Source organism: Sphaerodactylus townsendi, linkage group LG01 (assembly GCF_021028975.2).
Source record: "Sphaerodactylus townsendi isolate TG3544 linkage group LG01, MPM_Stown_v2.3, whole genome shotgun sequence".
NCBI lineage: Eukaryota > Metazoa > Chordata > Lepidosauria > Squamata > Sphaerodactylidae > Sphaerodactylus > Sphaerodactylus townsendi.
Genome location: NC_059425.1, coordinates 6,036,150 through 6,058,157, shown reverse-complemented (window position 1 = coordinate 6,058,157; position 22,008 = coordinate 6,036,150). Strand labels below are relative to the sequence as shown.

The 22,008-nt window shown below is 48.5% G+C and overlaps 3 protein-coding genes across 3 annotated transcripts in view; all 3 read right to left on the bottom strand.

Moving 5' to 3' along the window:
* LOC125440096 (zinc finger protein 91-like) overlaps positions 1 to 9,915 on the bottom strand; it is a 43,522-nt gene extending 33,607 nt beyond the window's left edge. The window contains exons 1-4 of the mRNA XM_048509671.1: positions 9,429 to 9,915; positions 8,397 to 8,523; positions 7,873 to 7,965; positions 3,819 to 5,253 (exon numbers count right to left, since the gene is read on the bottom strand). Coding sequence (XP_048365628.1) covers positions 3,819 to 5,253; positions 7,873 to 7,965; positions 8,397 to 8,523; positions 9,429 to 9,491 — 1,718 coding nt within the window. The 5' untranslated portion in view covers positions 9,492 to 9,915. The remainder of the gene's footprint in view (positions 1 to 3,818; positions 5,254 to 7,872; positions 7,966 to 8,396; positions 8,524 to 9,428) is intronic.
* LOC125440263 (zinc finger protein 852-like) lies at positions 3,064 to 3,804 on the bottom strand. The gene has a single exon (XM_048509997.1). It carries the CDS (start codon positions 3,717 to 3,719, stop codon positions 3,312 to 3,314), a length of 408 nt encoding a protein of 135 aa, XP_048365954.1. The 5' UTR covers positions 3,720 to 3,804; the 3' UTR covers positions 3,064 to 3,311.
* A 986-nt stretch (positions 9,916 to 10,901) lies between the features above and the next one.
* LOC125436386 (zinc finger protein 239-like) lies at positions 10,902 to 21,939 on the bottom strand. Its single transcript, XM_048503332.1, has 6 exons — positions 21,613 to 21,939; positions 19,440 to 19,532; positions 16,585 to 17,269; positions 16,264 to 16,318; positions 16,061 to 16,174; positions 10,902 to 11,111 (listed from the first exon to the last, which is right to left on the bottom strand). The coding sequence occupies exons 1-6, from the start codon at positions 21,644 to 21,646 to the stop codon at positions 10,902 to 10,904; spliced, it is 1,191 nt and encodes a 396-aa protein (XP_048359289.1). The 5' UTR covers positions 21,647 to 21,939.
* Positions 21,940 to 22,008: the final 69 nt, after the last annotated feature.

The window sequence follows — 22,008 nt, the reverse complement described above, 5'->3', positions numbered from 1 at the left end:
TAAAAGCAGTTACAGTCGAAAACAATATCCCACGAAACCCATATGCAACCCTCCCAACGGAAAATAATGGGTCCCGATGATGGTAAGGACCCCTATAGAGCAGAGGGGGGGCAGGGCACCCTCAGCGGCTGGACACTCCGAAGGCCCGGTGGAACAATTCGGTCTTACAGGCCCTGCGGAACTCTCCAAGGTCCCGCAGGGCCCGGACAGCTGGTGGTAGGGTGTTCCACCAGGCCGGTGCCAGAGCCGTAAAGGCCCTGGCACGTGTGGAGGCCAGCCGCATCATTGAGGGGCCAGGGATCTCCAGTAAATTGGCCTCTGCTGAACGCAGAGGTCGACCCGGGACATATGGGGTAATGCGGTCCCGAAGGTACGAGGGTCCCAGGCCGCGTAAGGCCTTAAAGGTCAATACCCATACCTTGAAGATGATCCAGAATTCAACCGGTAACCAATGCAGGTGGCGCAGCACAGGGGAAATATGTTCACAAAAGGCGCCACCTGTGAGCAGACGGGCCGCCGCATGTTGGACCAGTTTCAATTTCCAGATCAAGCGCAAGAGAAGGCCTGCGTAGAGAGAGTTACAATAGGCTAGCCTGGAGGTGACCGTTGCATGGATCACAGTATCTAGATCAGCGCTGGAGAGGAAGGGGGCCAGCCGTTGGGCCTGTCGAAGGTGAAAAAACGCAACCCGGGTTATATGGGCCACCTGGGTCTCCATTGAATGAGACGAATCCAGGTGGACCCCCAGGCTGCGGACGGAGGAGGTCGGCGCCAATGTGACCCCCTCCCACACCGGCGGCTGAAAATCCCCAACCCCTTCCCCGACCAAGCCAGAGGATCTCCGTCTTCGATGGATTAAGTTTTAACCTGCTCTGTTGTAACCAACCAGCAACCGCCTCCAAACAATGCTGTAGAGCTGCAGGGGCGGCGGCAGATCCCCTCTCCATCAACAGAATGAGCTGAGTGTTATCAGCATACTGATGGCAGATCAGCCCAAAGCTCCGTACCAACTGAGCAAGGGGTCGCATATAGATGTTAAACAACAGCGGGGACAACAATGCCCCCTGAGGCACACCGCAGTAAAGCGGGCACCTCCAGGAAGCTTTGTCCCCGCACCACACTTGCTGACTCCGCCCCCGGAGGAACGAGACAATCCATTGAAGGACAGTGCCCCGGACCCCGGAAGCGGCCAGGCAGTGGGCCAAAAGGTCGTGATCGACCACATCAAACACTGCGGTGAGATCTAACAACACCAGCAGCGCCGATCCGCCTCGGTCGAGTTGCATACGGAGCGTGTCTGTGACAGCGATGAGAACTGTCTCCGTCCCATGCCCAGCACGGAAGCCGGACTGGAAGGGATCGAAAGCCGATGTGTCATCCAGGAAACCCTGAAGCTGCTCAAACACCACTCTCTCAATTATCTTCCCCAGAAACGAAAGATTCGAGACAGGGCGGTAATTGGCCAGATCTCCAGGATCTACCAATGGTCTTTTCAAGAGTGGGCGGACCACTGCCTCCTTCAACCCATCTGGAAAGACTCCTTGCTCAAGGGAGTCATTGATGATCTTCAACAGGTGGGGTCGTAGCTCCTCCCGGCAAGTTTTATTTAGCCAGGAGGGGCACGGATCCAGAGGACAGGTAGTAGGTCTAACAGCAGCCAAGGTCCTGTCAACAGCGGCTTCAGAGAGCAGGGAAAACTGGGCCAAGCAAGGGCCAGAAGACGGCAAGGGAGCCTCCAGTTCGCTAATTGTAGTTAAAGTGGCAGGAAGGTCCTGGCGGAGCGACGCGACTTTATCTGCAAAGAAGCTCATAAATGCCTCACAGCTAATAGCCAATTCACAATTTGTAGAGCCCTCTGATAGAGAGGCCAAAGATCTAATTATCCGAAATAATTGCGCCGAGCGAGAGCTAGCAGATGCGAGAGAGGAGAAGAAAGCCCTCTTCGCCTCCTTCGTCACCATCTCATAGGCTTTCATAAACGTCCTGTAGGATGTTCGCGCAGCTTCGTCATGAGATTCCCTCCACACTCGCTCTAGACGTCTGAGCACCCGTTTCATATGGCGCAGCTCCTCTGTATCCCACGGAGCCTGCCGTGAACGGGGGCACAGAGGACGCCGGGGAGCAACAATCTCGATGGCATCGAAGAGGCGGGAATTCCAATCTTCCACCTGCTCATCGAGTGTGCCGGCGGGTTTGGGGTCCCGCAGAGCATTCAGGAAACCAATTGGATCCATAAGTCTCTGCAGGCAGGCATAAACCAGCCCATCGCCTAGACAGGAGTAGCGCGGCGTGTCCAGCCGCAGCTTCAGGGCATAGTGGTCGGACCATGGCACTCTATCAATAGAGGATACGATCAGATTGACCCCCGACCCAAAGACCAGGTCCAGCGTGTGACCAGCCTCATGAGTGGGACCAGAGTTTATTAAGGAGAGGCCTAGTGTCGCCATGGATGACACCAGGTCCGCAGCTGCCATACATGAGGCGGTGTCGACGTGGAAGTTGAAATCACCCATGACAATAAGCCTGGGGAACCTCAACGCCCAGTCGGCCACAACCTCTAGCAGACGCAGGAGGCCGTCCCCGGTGCGCTAGGTGACCGGTACACCAGGACGACTGCCAATCTCTCCAAGGTCAACCACTCCAGGCCGACACACTCCATGCCGGTGATCTCTGGGATGGGGACTGCCCTGAAGGGAATGGAATTACGGATGAACATTGCCACACTACCCCCCCCGGCCCTGGATTCGAGACTGGTGGAGGCACGCGAAACCTGGTGGCGCGACCTCACCTAAGGCAACGGTCTCACCCTCGCGTACCCAGTTTTCGGTGACACAAGCCAGGTCCACTTGCAGATCTCCAAGAAAGTCCCGGAGCACTGCGGTCTTGTTGTTTATGGACCTGGAATTAATCAGCACCAGAGACGAAGCAGAGTATCCCTGAACCCGTCCATCCTCGTTCCTAGGGATAGGTCGGAGGTCAGAAAGCGAACGAGCACATCCAAGCTTTCTGTGAAAAAGGGTATAGATCAAAATAATTGCGAGACAATTGCCCATGAAACGAGAGACTATGGACAGGATTTATATTACTGTCAGGGAATGTTTCCATTTTACAATTGCTGGGCTCACAGAAGGAAGAAGCAGTCATCAATAAGGAATGTCTCAGGGAAATTTTATCAGGGAGAAAGCAGCAGAAGATGGAGACTGGTTAGCTGCATTTCCTATGATTTCATCCCTGTGTGAATTCTTTGATGATAACTGAGATGTGAAATCCAACTGAAACTTTTGCCACGATCCAGGTATTATATTGTTTATTCATGTAAGGTGTGAAAATTTTGATGGGAAGTTAGTCTCCACTCTAACAGAAGCTTTCACTTTACTCCAGACATTTACGTCATTTCTCACTATGTGAATTCCTTGATGGGAAGTAAGCCTTTTACTGTCACTGAAGTCTTTTTCACGCTCTGGGCACTGATATGGTTTTTCCCTTGTGTGAACTCTTTGATGGGAAGTAAGACTTGTACTGTGACTGAAGCCTTTTCCAAATTCCAAGCATTTATATGGTTTCTCCCCTGTGTGAATTCTGTGATTGGAAATAAAGTTTCCGCTCCAACTAAACCCTTTTCCACACTCAAGGCATTTATATGATTTCTCCCCATGTGCATTCTTTGATGGGATGGGAGGCTTGTACTGTGCCTGAAGGCTATTCCACACTCCTGGCATTTGTATGGTTTCTGCCCTGTATGGATTCTTTGATGGGAAGTAAGGTTTCTACTCTTACTAAAGCCTTTTCCACACTCCTGGCATTTGTATGGTTTCTGCCCTGTATGGATTCTTTGATGGGAAGTAAGGTTTCCACTCTTACTAAAGCCTTTTCCACACTCCAGGCATTTATATGGTTTCTCTCCTGTGTGAATTCTTCGATGGCAAGTAAGGCTTCCACTCTCACTGAAGCTTTTTCCACACTCCAGACATTTATATGGTTTTTCCCCTGTATGAATTCTTTGATGGGAAGTAAGGCTTCCACTCCTATTAAACCCTTTTCCACATTCCAGACATTTATATGGTTTCTGCCCTGTGTGAATTCTTTGATGTAAAGTAAGGCTTCCACTCTGAATGAAGCCTTTTCCGCATACCAGGCATTTATATGGTTTCTCCCCCGTGTGAATTCTTTGATGGGAAGTAAGGCTTCCAATCTTACTGAAAGCTTTCCCACATTCCAAGCATTTGTATGGTTTCTCCCCTGTGTGAATTCTTCTATGGGAAATGAGGCTTCTACTGTACCTGAATGCTGCTCCACACTCCTGGCATTGATATAGTTTTTCCCCAGTGTGAATTCTTAGATGGGAAGTAAGGTGTCTCCTCTCACTGAAGTCTTTCCCACACTCCAGGCATGTATATGGTTTCAGCCCTGTGTGAGTTCTCTGATGGGAAATAAGTCTTGCTCTGAAACTGAAGGCTTTCCCACACTCTACGCATTTATATGGTTTTGCCCCTGTGTGAATTCTTCTATGGGAAGCGAGGCGAATACTGTGCTTGAACGCTGCTCCACACTCCTGGCATTTGTATGGTTTCTCCCCTGTGTGTATTCTTTGATGGGAAGTTAGGCTTCCACTTGTACTGAAACCTTTTCCACACTCCAGGCATTTATATGGTTTTTCCCCTGTGTGAATTCCTTGATGTGAAGTAAGGCTTCCACTCTGAATGAAGCCTTTTCCACACACCAGGCATTTATATGGTTTCTCCCCCGTGTGAATTCTTTGATGGGAAGTAAGGCTGCCACTCTGACTGAAGCTTTTTCCACACTCCAGGCATTTATATGGTTTCTCCCCTGTGTGAATTCTTTGATGGGCAGTCAGGTTTCCACTATTACTGAAGTCTTTCCCACACTCCAGGCATTTATATGGTTTCTCGCCTGTGTGAATTCTTCGGTGGATAGTGAGGTGTGTACTCTCACGGAAGCCTTTTCCACATTCCAGACACTTGTATGGTTTCTCCCCTGTGTGAATTTTTTGATGGGAAGAGAGGCTTGTACTGTAACTGAAGCCTTTTCCACACTCCAGGCATTTGTATGGTTTCTTCCCTGTGTGAATGATTTGATGGGAAGTGAGGCTTCTACTATGACTGAAGTCTACTCCACACTCCTGGCATTTATAAGGTTTCTCCATGATGTGAATTGTTTGATGGGTGACATGGTGTCCACTCTCGCTAGAGGCTTTGCCACACTCTTCCACTTCATTCGCTGACTTGAATTCTCCTGTAGAAAGAGAGAAGAACTAAGATATGAACACTATTAAAAAGATATGGTTTGAATGTTAGAGACTGAACCAAATTACTTGCAGTACAGAATGCAAGAACTGAAGCACCAGGTGTCTGAAAACCATTTCCAGAATCCTGTATGGCAATGAAATCAAAACACCAGCCCTCAAATGTATCCACAGGCCTGTCATTTTGTTGTTGTTGTTGTAGTTGTTGTAGAAGAAGAAGAAGAGGAGGAGGAGGAGGAGGAGGAGGAGGAGGAGGAGGAAGAGGAGGAGTTTGGATTTATATCCCCCCTTTCTCTCCTGCAGGAGACTCAAAGGGGCTTACAATCTCCTTGCCCTTCTCCCCTCACAACAAACACCCTGTGAGGTAGGTATACAGTGATGAACGTCTCTGATTGCTTTATTGATTTATCTTCCCAAGTCAGTGCGGGTTGATGAACAACTCTTTCTCTTTCTCACAATACTAGAACCAGGGGGCATTCATTGAAAATGCTGGGGGGAAGAATTAGGACTAATAAAAGGAAATACTTCTTCACGCAACGTGTGATTGGTGTTTGGAATATGCTGCCACAGGAGGTGGTGATGGCCACTAACCTGGATAGTTTTAAAAGGGGCTTGGACAGATTTATGGAGGAGGAGTCGATTTATGGCTACCAATCTTGATCCTCCTTGATCTGAGATTGCAAATGCCTTAACAGACCAGGTGATCGGGAGCAACAGCCGCAGAAGGCCATTGCGTTCACATCCTACATGTGAGCTCCCAAAGGCACCTGGTGGGCCACTGCGAGTAGCAGAGAGCTGGACTAGATGGACTTTGGTCTGATCCAGCTGGCTTGTTCTTATGTTCTTATGTTCTTATGACACTGGGGCTCTCATGGGAATGTTCCATTCATGAAGTTGGACTCACAAATGTCCCCCTGGCCGGAGCATGAATGACCCATCCTCCTATTCTCAGAAAGGCTCCCCTGAAGTTGTTTAAGCCACATTCTCTCCCCCAGCTTCAAAGGCTCCAACTCCACTTTCTCTCTCTCTCCCTCCCTCTCCCTTTTTTATTTCAGCTAAACCTGAGGAAAAAACAGGAATGAAAAATAATTGTAGAAATGGATTGGAGAAATTAGAGAGTCTCGTTTACATTCAAAGGATATCAAGCGTCGGTCTGGAGGGCTGCAGGGACGGGTCTCAGCAGCCCTCCAGACCGACGCACTGCGCCAATGGGAAAGCAGCGCTTTCTAAAAACCTCCCTCGGGAAGGGAGGTGGAAAGCGGCACCTTCACGCCGCTCAGGGCCGCTGTAAATGGCCCATGCGGAAAGGGCCAGAGGGAGAGTTGGTCAAAAAGTGATGATGATCCTCACAGAAATCCACCCACTCTTCGACAGAAGCACAGGCAAAGTACAGTCCTGAGGGACATATAGTAGCTACCTAAGAACATAAGAACATAAGAACAAGCCAGCTGGATCAGACCAGAGTCCATCTAGTCCAGCTCTCTGCTACTCGCAGTGGCCCACCAGGTGCCTTTCGGAGCTCACATGCAGGAGGTGAAAGCAATGGCCTTCTGCTTCTGCTGCTCCCGAGCACCTGGTCTGTTAAGGCATTTGCAATCTCAGATCAAAGAGGATCAAGATTGGTAGCCATAAATCGACCTCTCCTCCATAAATCTGTCCAAGCCCATTGTAAAGCTATCCAGGTGAGTGGCCGTCACCACCTCCTGTGGCAGCATATTCCAAACACCAATCACACGTTGCGTGAAGAAGTGTTTCCTTTTATTAGTCCTAATTCTTCCCCCCAGCATTTTCAATGGCTGCCCCCTGGTTCTAGTATTGTGAGAAAGAGAGAAAAATTTCTCTCTGTCAACATTTTCTATCCCATGCATAATTTTGTAGACTTCAATCATATCCCCCCTCAGACGTCTCCTCTCCAAACTAAAGAGTCCCAAACGCTGCAGCCTCTCCTCATAAGGAAGGTGCTCCAGTCCCTCAATCATCCTCGTTGCCCTTCTCTGCACTTTTTCTATCCCCTCAATATCCTTTTTGAGATGCGGCGACCAGAACTGGACACAGTACTCCAAGTGTGGGCGCACCACTGCTTTATATAAGGGCATGACAATCTTTGCAGTTTTATTATCAACTCCTTTCCTAATGATCCCCAGCATAGAGTTTGCCTTTTTCACAGCTGCCATGCATTGAGGTGACATTCCCATGGAACTATCAACTAAGATGCCCAAATCCCTTTCCTGGTCTGTGACTGATAGCACTGACCCCTGTAGCGTGTATGTGAAGTTTGGATTTTTTGCCCCTATGTGCATCACTTTACATTTTGCTACATTGAACTGCATTTGCCATTTCTTAGCCCACTCACCTAATTTATCAAGGTCTGCTTGGAGCTCTTCGCAATCCTTTGTGGTTCTCGCCACCCTACATAATTTGGTATCATCTGCAAACCTGGCCACCACGCTACCCACCGCTACTTCCAGGTCATTTATTAATAGGTTAAAGAGCACTGGTCCCAAAACGGATCCTTGGGGGACACCACTCCCTACATCTCTCCATTGTGAGAATTTCCCATTTACACCCACTCTTTGCTTCCTGTTTCTCAACCAGTTTTTAATCCATACCTGCTGGTTCCTCCTCTTCATCAAAGATCCCAAGCAACACCTCTTCTTCCTCTTCTAGTTGGGATATGAGCTCAGGCTTAGCAATCACAGGACCTTGTAATCGGGGGGAAAACAACCACCATCAAAATCATAAACCTCCTGGGTGTAAATAAATTCCTCAGTTTCAAGCCCATCCAGAAATACACAATGGGCAAGTATTAGGAATGGGAATAATCATCCATCCAGAATGGACAGTTCTTTGGTGCTCCCTGCCAAACTGAGAGGAAAATGCCAGCTGTAAACTAAGTCATCGGAAAAGTTCCCTCCACAGCAGCCTCTCAGTCTAGGTAAGGCAAGACCCACACTGGAGATACATTTCCTTGACACCTCTTCTGATGTCCTCTCAAGTGGTCCAACACAGGACTGCCTGGCAGGGGTTTGCTCTCTGCAATGTAACTTCAAAAGATCTCCCAAATCAGAGGAAGGATAATGGAGGTTGGCTGAGATCTGCTATTGGGATCAGCCCAGAAGAAACGGCTCCTCACCCAGAGAAGACACATTCAGAAAGTTCTCCAGCATGACTTCCTTGTACAGAGTCCTTTGCACTGGCCGCAGCAGGGCCCATTCCTCCTTGGTGAAATACACGGCCACCTCTTCAAAGGATACTCCATCCTGCAGGAAGATGGAAACATTTCTTTACATCAGTGGAAAGCTAGTCTGTGGGCGAGATAGCCAAAAACAGAGCAATTGTGATGGGTTCCTGGGTAACTCTGCTGACAGGAGGAACAATGGATTTGCTTCTTTAATTTATAAGCCAAATCATATAACTGCATTTTCCCTTATCAAGGAAGGTTTATAATCTGGTCCAGCCAGCAAACATCTTGCTTTCTTTCTTAAAAGCACTCACTTTTCTACTGACTGTAGGTGGGCCAAACGAATACTTGTTCCTTTTCATTAAGAGCGTTTTCTTCTGCAATTCTATTCTAACTCAATCCTAACACGTGTGTTTGCTCACCGTTATGACTTTGTTAATTTTGGGGTTAAATGACTAAACATACACAGCCCCCTAAGCCTCTCCTCACAGGGAGTGGATTCTAGACCCTTCCGGTTGCCTTCCTCTGGACACTCTCCAGTTTGTCAATATCCTTCTTGATTTGTGGTCACATATTAAGAGAGCGTTAATTAATAGTGGAACAGCTGCACAAAGAAGAGGGGAGCAGAACCCTGTGGGGATATTTGCCCCCCCCCCCCCATCACTATCCCTCTTTGGGGCCATCCTGGAGCCAGAGGGGCTGTCTTCGCTGCCAGGGGGCTAGCTGCCTTGTGAGGAAGAGGCCACAGATGTCCACACGGTAACTGACATGGGAAATTCATGGTCCAGTTTTGTTTCATGGTTCCTGCTTGGCCTTTTCCTCTTCTGTCAGTCTAGACAAGGGAATGGGGGGTCACCATGGACAGTCTTGAAATCTGGCAGCACCAGAGCCAAGGGCAAGGAGCCTGATCCTCCAAGCCCCGGAATAGAAGGAAACATCCCTGTCGCCTCATGCATGTCTGACCAGTAATGCCCCCCCCTTTACCTGAGCTGGCTGCATGGCGGCTCTCTTCCTTTCGCCAAGTGCAGGGGATGGCGGAGAAGGCATCAAGGACGTCTTTTCACTCTTGCCTGGGAGGGGGAGAAATAAAAGGGGTGGGGAATTCCTTTTTTGCACTACAAACACGTTTCCTGTGCCAGTCCCTCAAATAACCCTCTCTCCATAATGGCTTCAGGGCACAACTGAGGGGACCACCTTCGATCGAGGAAGGATCCAGAGTCTTAGACCCATCATCTTTCTCCCACTGAGCTATTTGGGGGTGGTCTCACATTCATACACCCTCCTTGAACTATTTCCTTCCAACCTCTGCACATCCACTCCAGGGCAAAGAGTTGCTGACCCTGCCTGAAGCCACCCCACACCCTCACCCCAATGAGGGAAGCCAAGAGTCCCTAGCCTGCCCCACACATTTAGGGGGCTATGCTGGTTTGAGGCAAGCAGCGTCCTGAGGGGAGGGGACGGACTGCTTGACATAAAGTTGTGCAGGTATGTGATGCTAGCTAGGAGTGACTATTTCCCCGCACGCAGAAAACTAGCCATCCAAGGAAATAGTTCCTGCCCTCCCTGCCTGTACTGGCCATGATGCGTTTCTGGGGCAGGGAAATTTTAACAGAAGGAAAAATGCATTCCTCCATTCGCAGTCTCAGGTGAAGCTCCCTTGAATCCACATGTGGAAAAGGCAGATAGAAAGGCCCTGGAGTTTTTCCCCTCCGCTCCACCCTGTTAGTCTCTGTGAGAACTGCCTCCTAGAAACGTGGACCAAATTTATGCACATGTCAGAGATGGGCTGAAATAGATCCAGCAACTGCATTTAGTAATCTGCAAGGCCTGGAAGGAAAAGATCCTCCCCATGAATATGGAGCAGAGTAGAAAAAGAGCCCCCAAACAACAGGAAACTGGCAAGAACGAAGGAGAATGAGAACAAAATGGGGAGGGGAAGAGGGGGGAGGAAGACTGGTGCTTTGTGGACACAATCCAGAGGCAGTGGAGCTTCCACATGGGAGTTTCCCCCACGTTTTTATGATGCAGAGTTGCCACCACCCCCTTCCCCTATATTCCACCAGAGATTTTTTTTTTAGGTTGGTTTATAAAACCAGCAACTGAATATTGTTCCTTGGGGTAAACTGACAGGCACAGAGTGACAAAGATATGACAGCTGCCAGCTTTTTTGAAAAGGAGGAAGCCCCCCCCCCACCCCCAAACCTTTTTGCTGCAGCAGAGGAAGGAAAAATGGGAGCTGCCTTGGCAGGAGTGGGGTGTGTGTGTAAAATGGCACCCCCCTTAAGAAGCTCAGCTGCAGACTCCAGCTTGGCAGGAAAGCGAGAGATCAGAGGGGGGGCCCTGATGCTCCACAACCACGTGGGGAAAGGGAGGGGGGAAAAGCACACAAGCCCCTCCCCAGCAGCAGCCCCTCTTGGTCTGTGGTCCCTCAAACACAAAAGCCCACGGGGGGGGGGGTTAAGTCTGGGGTAAATCTGCATGGATGTCGGCTGGCCCCCTGGCTGATCTTGGGGGAGGGCGTGGGACCCCCCCTTCCCGCTTCCCCTCCTGCCCTGGGCGACAGAGACGCCTCCTTGGTCGCCAGCCCAGCAGCGTCGGGCTCATCTGGGGGGCGGCCCTGAAGCTCTTCCTGGCCCACGGCCGCTTCCTCCCCTCCAGCTGGGATTCCTGCAGAGGGACTGGGGGGCTTTGAGCTAGAAACGCTTTAGCCGTAATCTCTATGACTCCCCCCTGCAATCCAATTGGCGGGGAGGAGGAGGAGGAGGAGGTGGGGGGTCTCCTTATTTTGGGGTCCAGCGACACAATTGACCTTCCACCGCCCTCGGTCCCACCCCTCGGGGTCCTTCGTTCAGCGCCCCTCCCCCCGCGTCTGCCCCGCCCCACCCCACGGCTCTCCCCGGGCTCTCCCTCCTTCCCTGCCTCTCCTTCCGAAGAGCGCCTCTGAGACCCCCACCCCTCCAGCTCGTCCAGCCCCCTCCCCCGGGCGCCGAGTTCGGATCCCGCCCCCCCCCCCTCCACGTGGCTCCTCTGCAGGAAGGCGCCCAGGGACCCTCCCCTCCCTGTAGCCCCGCCCCCCCCCCACATTCCGCCCCCCCCCCCCAAGCCCCCTGCAGCTCACCTCAGTGTCCTGCCTGAATTCAAGGGGCACCCCGGGGGGATCAGGGGCTGCTTCCGGGGGCGACCGGAAGTGGCTCCCCCACCCTCCGGCGCCCTTCTCCCCGCGGCTGCTCTAGGACTGCGCTCCTCTCTCCCTTTAACCCTCAGTGGGCCGCTGCGGGGGAGACCGACAATAACTTCCTTCGCTGTTCATGTCTGTTGGGTCAGCCGTTTCCTCCCACAAATTATACAAACACATCAATCTAAGTCTCTATGCGCTGTGCCCACAGAACTGGCAGAAGTAATCCCAGAACCACGTGCTATATCACTAGTAGGGAGACTTATGGCATTTTAGATGTCCATGGACTTCAGTTCCCATCAGCCCTTTTCGTGCCAGCATGGCCAATTGGCCGATGGGAATTGTAGTCCATGGACATCTGGAGTGCCAAAGGTTTGCCACCACGGCGTATAATTGGTTGTGGTGGGTTTTCCGGGCTGCGTGGCCGTGGTCTGGTAGATCTTGTCCCTAACATTTCCCCTGCATCTGTGGCTGGCACCTTCATTTTTTAAAATTTTTATTGATATTTTGGATTGTTACAGATTTATATTATGCATCTTTTTGTTTCATCCTCCATATCCTTTCCCCCCCTTTCCCCCTCCCTCTTTTCTTCTTTGAATGTGCAGCAGCAGGTCCATTCTTCCTAATCTTCTTTTCCAGTTTTCTTCTGTACCCTGCACTTCGTGGGTCCAGTCTCTGAATTCAGTCCACAGGTCCACTTCATATCTTTTTGTTTTTCTTGGCTATATTTGGCCTCTTGACATTATGTCAAACATTTCCAACCGTATTTGTTCCCCATATATATTCCAACCATTTCTGTATTGTCCTTAATTTTCGGTCCTTCATAAGAACATAAGAACAAGCCAGCTGGACTGGGAATCTCAGAGTCCATCTAGTCCATAGCCTTCTGCTACTTCCGCAGTGGCCCACCAGGTGCCTTTGGGAGCTCACAGGCAGGAGGTGAAAGCAATGGCCTTCTGCTGCTGTAGACCAGGAAAAGTCCCTTCCCTTCTTAAAGATAAGAATTAAAAACTGGCAAGCCAAAATACAAGATCCCCAAACGTCAGCAACATCCATAGACGAAAAGAGAGAGATCTTTCCTCTAAGAAGAAAACTCCAAAGTCTTACTTTAGCTTTATGTTGCTGCTGTACAACTGCTAGCACTGCCTCAGCGCCCCCCCCCCCCCCACACACACACACACACCTCAAGCCCCTGCAACCGAGAGTGTTAGTTTGCTCCTGTAATTTGTGCTCCTGTGTGGCCGTGGTCTGGTGGATCTTGTTCCTAACGTTTCGCCTGCATCTGTGGCTGGCCTCTTCAGAGGTGTATCACAGAGGGAAGTCTGAGATTCCTCAGAGATAGAAGAATGCCTAATTACATTTGCTTAGAGCCATTCAAAGGAAAGACCCCACCCCATAGCTAGGTCCCCCCCCCCTTCATTCCCAAAACAACAGAGAAAGGGGACTGGGAAAGCTGTGTTTGAGCCCTCCCTTCCTTCCCAAACACACACTTTGAAATGTGCACATTTCCAAACCTCTTAGGAAAAAGTTCGCTCTTGTTTCTAGCAATAACGCCCCCCCAATACCTTACAGACACCCCCAAACTTTCTGCAAACTATCCTTCCCACTTCTGTGTGTGTTTGAAAATCAGTCCATCAGTATGGGCTGGGGAGGAATGAGACAGTGACACACAAGGTACAGCTCTGTTATTGTTCCCCAGTGAAAGAGTAAAATGGATGCCCGCAGTTTTACAGTTTGCAAAATAAGACCTGGTTTGAGCAAAATAGACCTGGCCTGAAATGTATGAGGCATTCTGGCAGCTCCCAAGCACCCCAACATGTGACAAGCACCGCGACCCCACCCCCAAATTTCTTAACGTTTTGTAAATGCACATGAGCGCAGTTCATCACACGTAATTGCGGCAGGGTAGGACATGTCTCAATTAAAGCCAGGCAAGTCCAAGACTTGTTCTGACCTGCCCTTTTCAGCGGTTAGGGAGTGTGCAATGACACACCGTGTCATTCCTGGGCTCTTCAGGCAGAGGACTGGAGAACGGGCCATCAGGTGAGCCGGTGTCAATTTTGATTCCGGGAGGTGTGTCAGCTACATCAAAGACTCAGCAGGGTGCCTAGAGTGCGTTTATGCAATTCCTAGCCGTGCCACACGTGCGAAGTGCTCTAGCTGTCATGATTGGGTAATTTAACCAATGGGGTGGGCTTTGAAACGTGGCCAATAGAAAGCTGCCGGTGCCAGGCATAAATATGCCTTGGACAGTAATTTTGACATGCAGACAAGCTGCTCTGAATGCCCGCTTGCCACCCTTCACTCCACCCCTTGGCGCCCCCAGAAGGAAGCAAATGGTGCCAAGGAGACATTTACATAATTTTGTCCTTCCCAATTTCTGGAGAAATGGCTGCCGAATTCTGCCAAGGCAGAAGAAGGATTTCTATGCGAGGGCCAAGTTGTGGCAACATCTGCCTCTACCCCTGCATGGGCCTTTGCCCCTCCCCCGTTATTCTCTGGGTTGTCCCTCCAAATGGAGTGGGGGGGGGGGAGAAGAAACTTGGGATGTGAAGGTTCTCCACTCTACAAGGTTCTCCATAATGGCTTTGGGGCACAACTGAGGGGACTAACTTTGATCTAGGAAGGCTCTGGAGTCTTTGACCCATCATCTTTCTCCCATAGAGTGGCTCAGGGTATTAATAATACCACTCTATTCTGCATTGGTCAGACCTCACCTGGAATACTGTGTCCAGTTCTGGGCACCACAATCAGAGGTGGGATCCAGCAGGTTCTCACAGGTTCCCGAGAGTAGGTTACTAATTATTTGTGTGTGCTGAGAGGGAGTTACTAATTGGTGATTTTGCCACGTGATTTTTGCCTTCGTTACGCCCCTCCTCTCAGCAGTAGCGCGCAGAACTTGAAACAGTCTAGCACAGGGGTCGGGAACCTTTTCCCCTCAAAGAGCCATTTGGCTCACCCTCCCCTGCTCACTTGCTCGCTCGCGCCCCCACCCCCCGCCCTCCGCCACCTCGGCTTCGCAGGGCAGTGGCGTAGATGGGCCCGGCGGCTCGGCGTGACCGATTCACCGGGCCATTGAAGCGAACGCCCTGCAAGGAGTGGTATGGCGAAGAGGTCTTTGTAGCGGCTTGATTCGGCCGTCACTGACGAGTGAAGCGCCCGCCCTGCTCACGCGCAGGGCGGGTGAAGAGGGGGCCCGCAGCTCGGCTCCTGGAGCCGCAGAACAGCGGCGGAAGAGCCGCATGCGGCTCGCGAGCCGCGGGTTCCCGACCCCTGGTCTAGCAGGAGGCAGCCTGTGCCTGCGTGCATTTGTTTCCCCGGGTCTGCGATCGATTGTGCTGCCGCGCCCTTGCCACAGCCCCTACCAGGAATGTTCCCGCCTCTGGAATGCCTGGCCACAATCGTCGCTTCACCCTAGCCGCCATTAAGCTACGCCACAGTTTGAATCCCACCACCATGGGAACCTGTTAGTAAAATTTTTGGATCCCACCACTGACCACAATATATGAAAAAATATTGGACTTGGTCGGTATATGCTTATGACCATCGTCGATAAAAGGTCTAGAATCCATGCCCTATGAGGAGAGACCTAAGGAGCAGGATATGTTTAGTCTAAAGAAGAGAAGGTAAGGGGTAGGGGGATAGATGATAGCCATGTTTAAATATTTGAAGGGATGTCGTGTTAAAAAAAAGTGGTATTAGCTTTACGTCAATAGAGAAAAAAGGTACTCTTTGATCAAAATAAATCAAAGAGAGACAATTAGCTCTTCAAAATTGGTGGCTATGGAGAATATTTAGGATATACTGTTGGCCACAAATTTCTTTTTAAAAATTTTTTGAATGTTATTAAAATACAACAATATAGAATCAAGAGAAACGGTAAACACAAGATACAGCCATATACAACACAAAAAAACTATTGTAGGGAACTTACCCAAGGAAGGAAACCATAAGGCTGCTATTCTTTTCTATCTATGTTTCAAATATTTTCTTTTGAGCATTTAACTATTCAATTTCTTAAAATTTCTCCTACAGGGAAATAAACAAAATACATTATCTCATCTTTGTCATAATTTCGTGATTCTTTTCCCATCTTCTAAACAAGAAAAAAAATACATTGTGAAAGAAGGAAGATCTCATATCTCTGTTATATTTCTTAAATTATACTGTTCTTTACTTATTGTTATATCACAGAAGATAACACCTACCATGAGGGTGAGATTGATTATATTTTTATTTCTTCCATTTTAAACCATATGGAGTGTCTTCTTTATTGGTATTAGAATTTAACTTGTCGAATATAGAATTATGTTTTCTTAAATTTAGCATAGTTTCTTTTCAACTTCCAAGTTATCTGTCCATTTCCAGCATATGGATAATTTTCTTCTCCCAATCTTCTATTCAGTGAAACAGAGAATGGAGACTGGTTAGCTGTATTTACTGTGATTTCTCCTATGTGATTTCTTTGATGATAAGCAAGGTGTGAAATCCAGCAGAAACTTTTTCCAAATGCCTGGTGACATTTGGTGGCGTGTATTTCTCCTGTGTGAATTCTTTGATGGGAAGTAAAATCCTACTCTCTGACTGAAGGTTTAGACTCACACTACAGCCATTTATATGGTTTCGGCCTCTGTTGCGAATTATTTGATGGGAAATAAGATTTCCACTCTGACTGAAGGCTTTTCCACACACCAGGCATCTGTATGATTTCTCCCCTTTGTGAATTCTCTGATGTGACGTAAGAGTTGTGCTGTGACTATGAGTGTTTTGTGCTGTGACTATGAGGCTTTTCCACACTCCAGGCATTTGTATGGTTTCGCCAAAGTGAACGTTTGATGCGATTTAGTCTTGGATCAGCGCCTTTTCCACACTCTTGTGCATGTACATGGTTTTTCCACAAAGTGAATTCTCTGATGGTAAGTAAGACTTATGCTGTGCCCAAAGGCTTTTTCACATTCTAGGCATTTGTATGGTTTCTCCCCTGTGTGAATTCTCTGATGTGAAGTAAGACTTGTCCTTTGTGTGAAGCCTTTTCCACACACCAGGCATTTATATGGTTTCTCCCCTGTGTGAATTCTCTGGTGTGAAGTAAGACCTGTGCTGTGACTGAAGGCTTTTCCACATTCCAGGCATTTGTATGGTTTCTCCCCTGTGTGAATTCTGTGATGTAAAGTAAGACCTGTGTTGTGACTGAAGGCTTTTCCACATGCCAGGCATTTATATGGTTTCTCTCCTGTGTGAAGTCTTCGATGGTAAGTAAGATTTACTTTCTGACTGAAGTTTCTCCCACACTCCAGGCATTTGTACGGTTTCTCCCCTGTGTGAATTCTCTGATGTGAACTAAGAGTTTTGCTATGACCGAAGGCTTTTCCACACTCCAGGCATTTGTATGGTTTCTCCCCAGTGTGAATTCTTTGATGGGAAGTTAGATGTACGCTCTGACGGAAGTCTTTTCCGCATTCCAGGCATTTATATGGTTTCTGCCCTGTATGAATTCTTCGATGGGAAATAAGGTTTCCATTCTGACTGAAGCTTTTTCCACAGTGGCATTTGTATGGTTTCTCTCCTCTGTGAATTCTCTGATGTGAAGTATGATGTGCACTTTTATTGAATTCTTTTCCACACTCCAAGCATTTATATGGTTTCTGCCCTGTGGAAATTTATTTATTTATTCATTATCCACATTTAATATACTGCCCTAACCCCCAGAGGGCTCTGGCAGGTGTACAATTATTAAAGCACATCGCAATAAAATATAGTTATACTAAAATTCCAATTAAAACATCAAGTGAACATAAAATAACAGCACCAACTTTGACGCGAAAATCAGATACTGACATCCGCAATAACACCAGGGCAGTTAGATTGTAGTGTGTGCTCCAGGAATAGAATATGGAACGCAGGAGATGACACCCTGAACAGCTGACCTCCCTAAAAGCCTGATGGAACAACTCCGTCTTGCAGACCCTGTGGAACTGCTCTAAGCTGGCCCGGATAGAGGCTAGCTATATTATGGAGGGGACTGGGACCACCAGCAGATTGGCCTCTGCCGAGCGCAGAGGCCAAGTAGGGACATATGGGAACAGACAGATATGAAGGCCCCAGGCCACGAAGAGCCTTAAAGGTTAAAACCAACACTTTAAAGATGATCTGGAACACCAGCGGGAGCCAGCGCAGATAGAAAAGTACGGGCAAGATATGATCCCATATTGAACTGCCCAGGAGAAGCTGGGCCGCTGCGTTATGGACCCACTTCAGCTTCCGGATCAACCATAAGGGAAGGCCTGGGTAGAGTGAGTTGCAATAGTCTAACCTGGAAACCATTGCATGGCTCTGAAAAACACCAAAGGCTGAATTCCCACTGAAAATTTAATCTAGATACAACCAAGTTTCAAAAGAATCAGCACTTTTTCAGGTTCCAACATCCTCACTGCAGCATGTTTCCAGTGAAGACGTCTAGACCTGTCCCTTGGTGGGGGGGGGTGCCTGCTGTCAGGGGTGCAATTGTTAAGCTATCAGCACCAAAATTTCAGAGTATCTTTAGGAGACCCTCTTGATGATACCACCCAGGTTTGGTGAAGTTTGGTTCTTGGGGATCAAAGCTATGGACCCTCAAATGTGTAGCTCCCTTCTCCTATTAGCTCCCATTGGGAGTCCATAGTTTTGGACCCCCTGGAGTAAACTTCACAAAGCCTGGGTGGTATTAGAGTGTTTTTTTTCCCCAAAAAGGTGCACATACAAGCAGGTCCAGGAAAATCCTGTGATGGGAGGGGGGGGCACCAGAAATGGGACTGATCTGCGTTCTGTGGTCCAGCAGTGGGGAGATCCCGAGGAAATCTGGGTCTCCATAGAGAGAACTGAATCCAGGCAAACCCCCAGGCTCTGGGCAGAGGGGGCTGCTGATAGAGGAGCTCCCTCTAGCAACGGCTGCTGAAACCCCCCCCCCCCCCGCCGTGACCCACCCACAGGACCTCCGTCTTCGATGGATTAAGTTTTAACCTGCTTTGCTTCAACCAACCAGCAACCGTCTCCAAACAATGCTGGAGAGCCGCAAGAGCGGAGGTTGGTCTCCCCTCCATCAACAGAATGAGCCGAGTATAATCAGCATACTGGTAACAAATCAGCCCAAAACTCCACACCAGCTGAGCAAGGGGTCGTTTGTAGATGTTAACTAACAAAGGGGATAATTGGGCCCCCTGTGGCACCCCACACTGAAGTGGGCATCGTTGGGATGCCCTGTCCCCTAACCTCACTTGCTGAGTTCAATTCTGGAGGAATGAGGCTAGCTACGGGGTGCAAGGCAATGCCCTGGACCCCCCCAGAGACGGCCAGGATTGCTCTAAAAGATGTGGGATTTTATAGTGCTGTGCTGTCATGTTGGGAAATCTCTATTTGCCAGGTTGCTCAGAATAGTTGAAGAAGACTCTTGCATCCCGAGGGGAGAAGAAGGTAAAATGCACTAGCGTGAGCAAGCTCTGGAATTTCTATGGATCTTCTCTGTGGGAAAATGCATGCTTTCCATGCGCCGGGATCAGTGCCAGCATCTCCACTGAAAGTGGTTTCAGGCTCTGGAGAACAGCCCTGCCAAAGAGCCATGGCTAATCAGGGCGGAGCAGGACAACAAGTGATTCGACTTGGTACAAGGACGCCGGGCTGTTCTCGCTGTGAGGTTCCTGGCCCACAGCCACCATTTTCACATTCACATCTCTTTCAGTCTGAGGAAGAGCATTCATGATGATAATCCTCACAGAAATCCACCCGCTCTTAAAAGGGAAGCACAAGAAAAGTATAATCCCTCGAGGGGATTATAGAAGCAATTCCTGCCAGATCCTCCTCTTCATCAAAGATCCCAAGAAACACATCTTCTTTCTCTTCAAGCTGGGATATGAGCTCGGGCTTTGCAATCAGAGGACCTTGTAATCAGGGGAAGAAAATAACAACCAACAAAATTATACAACTATGGAGTGCAAATAAATTCTTCAGTACCATATGAGGTTGACAGCCCCTCCAGAAATACGCCAATAGCTAAGTATTAGGAATGGGAAGAGGGACAGTGCAGAACTACATGAGAAGGAAAGGTACAGTTCCAAGACTCAAAGCTCTAGCAGTTCTGAGGCTGCTCCCTGTCAAACTGAGATGGAAACTGTGAGGGATTCCAGTACTTAGCTGCATTGTGGGTCAGATACAAAGCTCCAGCACACCAGGAGCTAACCACAGACGCTTTCAGGATTACTGGCAGCTAAAGAGTCAGCTTTTAGTCGGGTGCCAGAGAACTGGAGAGGGAGTTCTTGCAGTAGGATGAGCTAAGGAATGGCTGCATTAGGAAATTGTTACATCTTGGCTTAAAGCTTACATTTCTTTGTGAAAGCGGACAAGTTCAGGCAGACAAGAGTGGTCTCACCTGAGTTCCCAGTAATACAGAAGTGGTACCACAAAGCACATCGGTGGCTGTTTTTATCTTTGAGGGAAATCTACTAAGGAAGAATAAGCAGGAATGACTCATTAAGGACTGTGGCCCTTCACAGAGAAGGGAGTGGATTTTATTCTGCAGGGACACAGAAGGGAGAAAATCCTACTCATAAACCTTAGTGGGTTCAGATTGTCCTAGGCAGCGTGCAGAAATCTTGCTAAATCATCTTTTATCTGAGAGTAAAGTCGTCCTCTCAGAAAAGGGAAAACAGAAGGAGAACTGTACTAGCAACTGAATAGATTTAAAAAACACCCGATTGGTTTATGTAATTTTAAAGACCTAAGAAAAAAAACAGCTCCTGAATAACTGAATTGAATCTGCGGAAGAAGCCATAAAACTCTTGTCTACAGTGCCTTTAATATCAACTTACCTGCTTTATTTTTGCTTTGCGAAATACCTTTCATGTTTTTAAACAAATCTTACTCTTTCATCTTTTTTTAACTTCTATAAAGCTTCTTTTTGGTTGCTTTGTTTTCTGACTAGAAAGGGAAGTTTTATTTTAAACTTATCAACACTCTTAGACAAATTGGGAAGTGTCTGGAATCTGGCCCTATTTACGCTTATTTTTAGTAGAGGGTTGGAAAACAGTGAAATTACAACCGCATACACCATTCACATGCTACATTTTTCCATAGAAGCTACCAGGAAGGGCTGTTCGTACAGAGTCAGGCAGATGAAATTTTGGAGAGAAAACTGTCTGCAGGGCACTGGTGGGCAGAGGGTGTGTTGCAGAAATGCAGCTGCAAACTCAGGCATTGGCATTGAAGCCAGTAGAGTTCCCTCCACAGTCTCCTCTTAGTCCAGGAGAAAAGCCCCTGGAGAAAAGCCCCTGCTCAGACGACCCCACCTTCTCTTGACTAAGCATTCCCCTATGTCAGGGGCATTGTATCTATGTGATTGAGACAAATTCCTAGCTCCATGTAACTGCTTAAAGCTATAAATCAATTTTGCTAAAAGATATATGTAACCAGCCTGCTATGTGTTACCACAGCCATCTGGAGCGTTCTTTCCTTGATCTCTACTTCTTTATGGCTTTTCATGCGTTGTAGATAATCTATTAGGGCCTCCTTCGACACCCTGGTCCTATGAGAAACAGAGATTGCATCCGGTTAACTCGTAAGGCATACGACAGGTGGCTTTCATTTCATTCAGTTGTCAATCTCTGGGCGCCTCAGCTCAGGGGACTGTTTTCTACAATCTCTTGGGAAAGTTGGGGGGGGGGGGGTTGCAATAGGATAAAGGGGATGGGAAAAGCCAGGTTTGTCAGAATTGGCTTTGCCGAGCTTTGGTGCTTCGATGCCTCATCCATAAACACTACTGATCAATACTAGGGAGTCCATTTATTGACTTAAGGTTTGAGACCTAACACCCTGGCACCTCTTCTGATGTCCTCTCAGGTGGTCCAACAGAGGACTGCCAGGCAGGGGTTTGCTCTCTGCAACGTAAACCCAAATCAGAGGAAGGATAATGGAGGGTAGCTGAGATCAGCCCTTGGAATCAGCCCAGAGGAAAAGGATCCTCACCCAGAGAAGACACATTCCAAAAGTTTTCCAGCATGACTTCCTTGTACAGCACCCTTTGGGGGGGCCGCAGCAGGGCCCATTCCTCCTTGGTGAAATGCACGGCCACTTCTTCAAAAGACACCCCACCCTGCAAGGACAATGAAGAAACATTTATTTACATCACTGAAAAGCTGATCCGTGGGCAGGAAAGTCAAAAAGAGAAATTGTGATGGATTCCAGGGTAAATCTGCTCCTGATAGAAGGAACAATGAGTTTGCTTATTTAATTCATACACCAAATTATACGGCTGTAAGTATTTTCCCTTATCAAACAAGTTTTACTAAATGGACCAGCCAGCAAACATCTTTCTTTCTTTCTTTCTTTCTTTCTTTCTTTCTTTTCTTTTCTTTTCTTTCT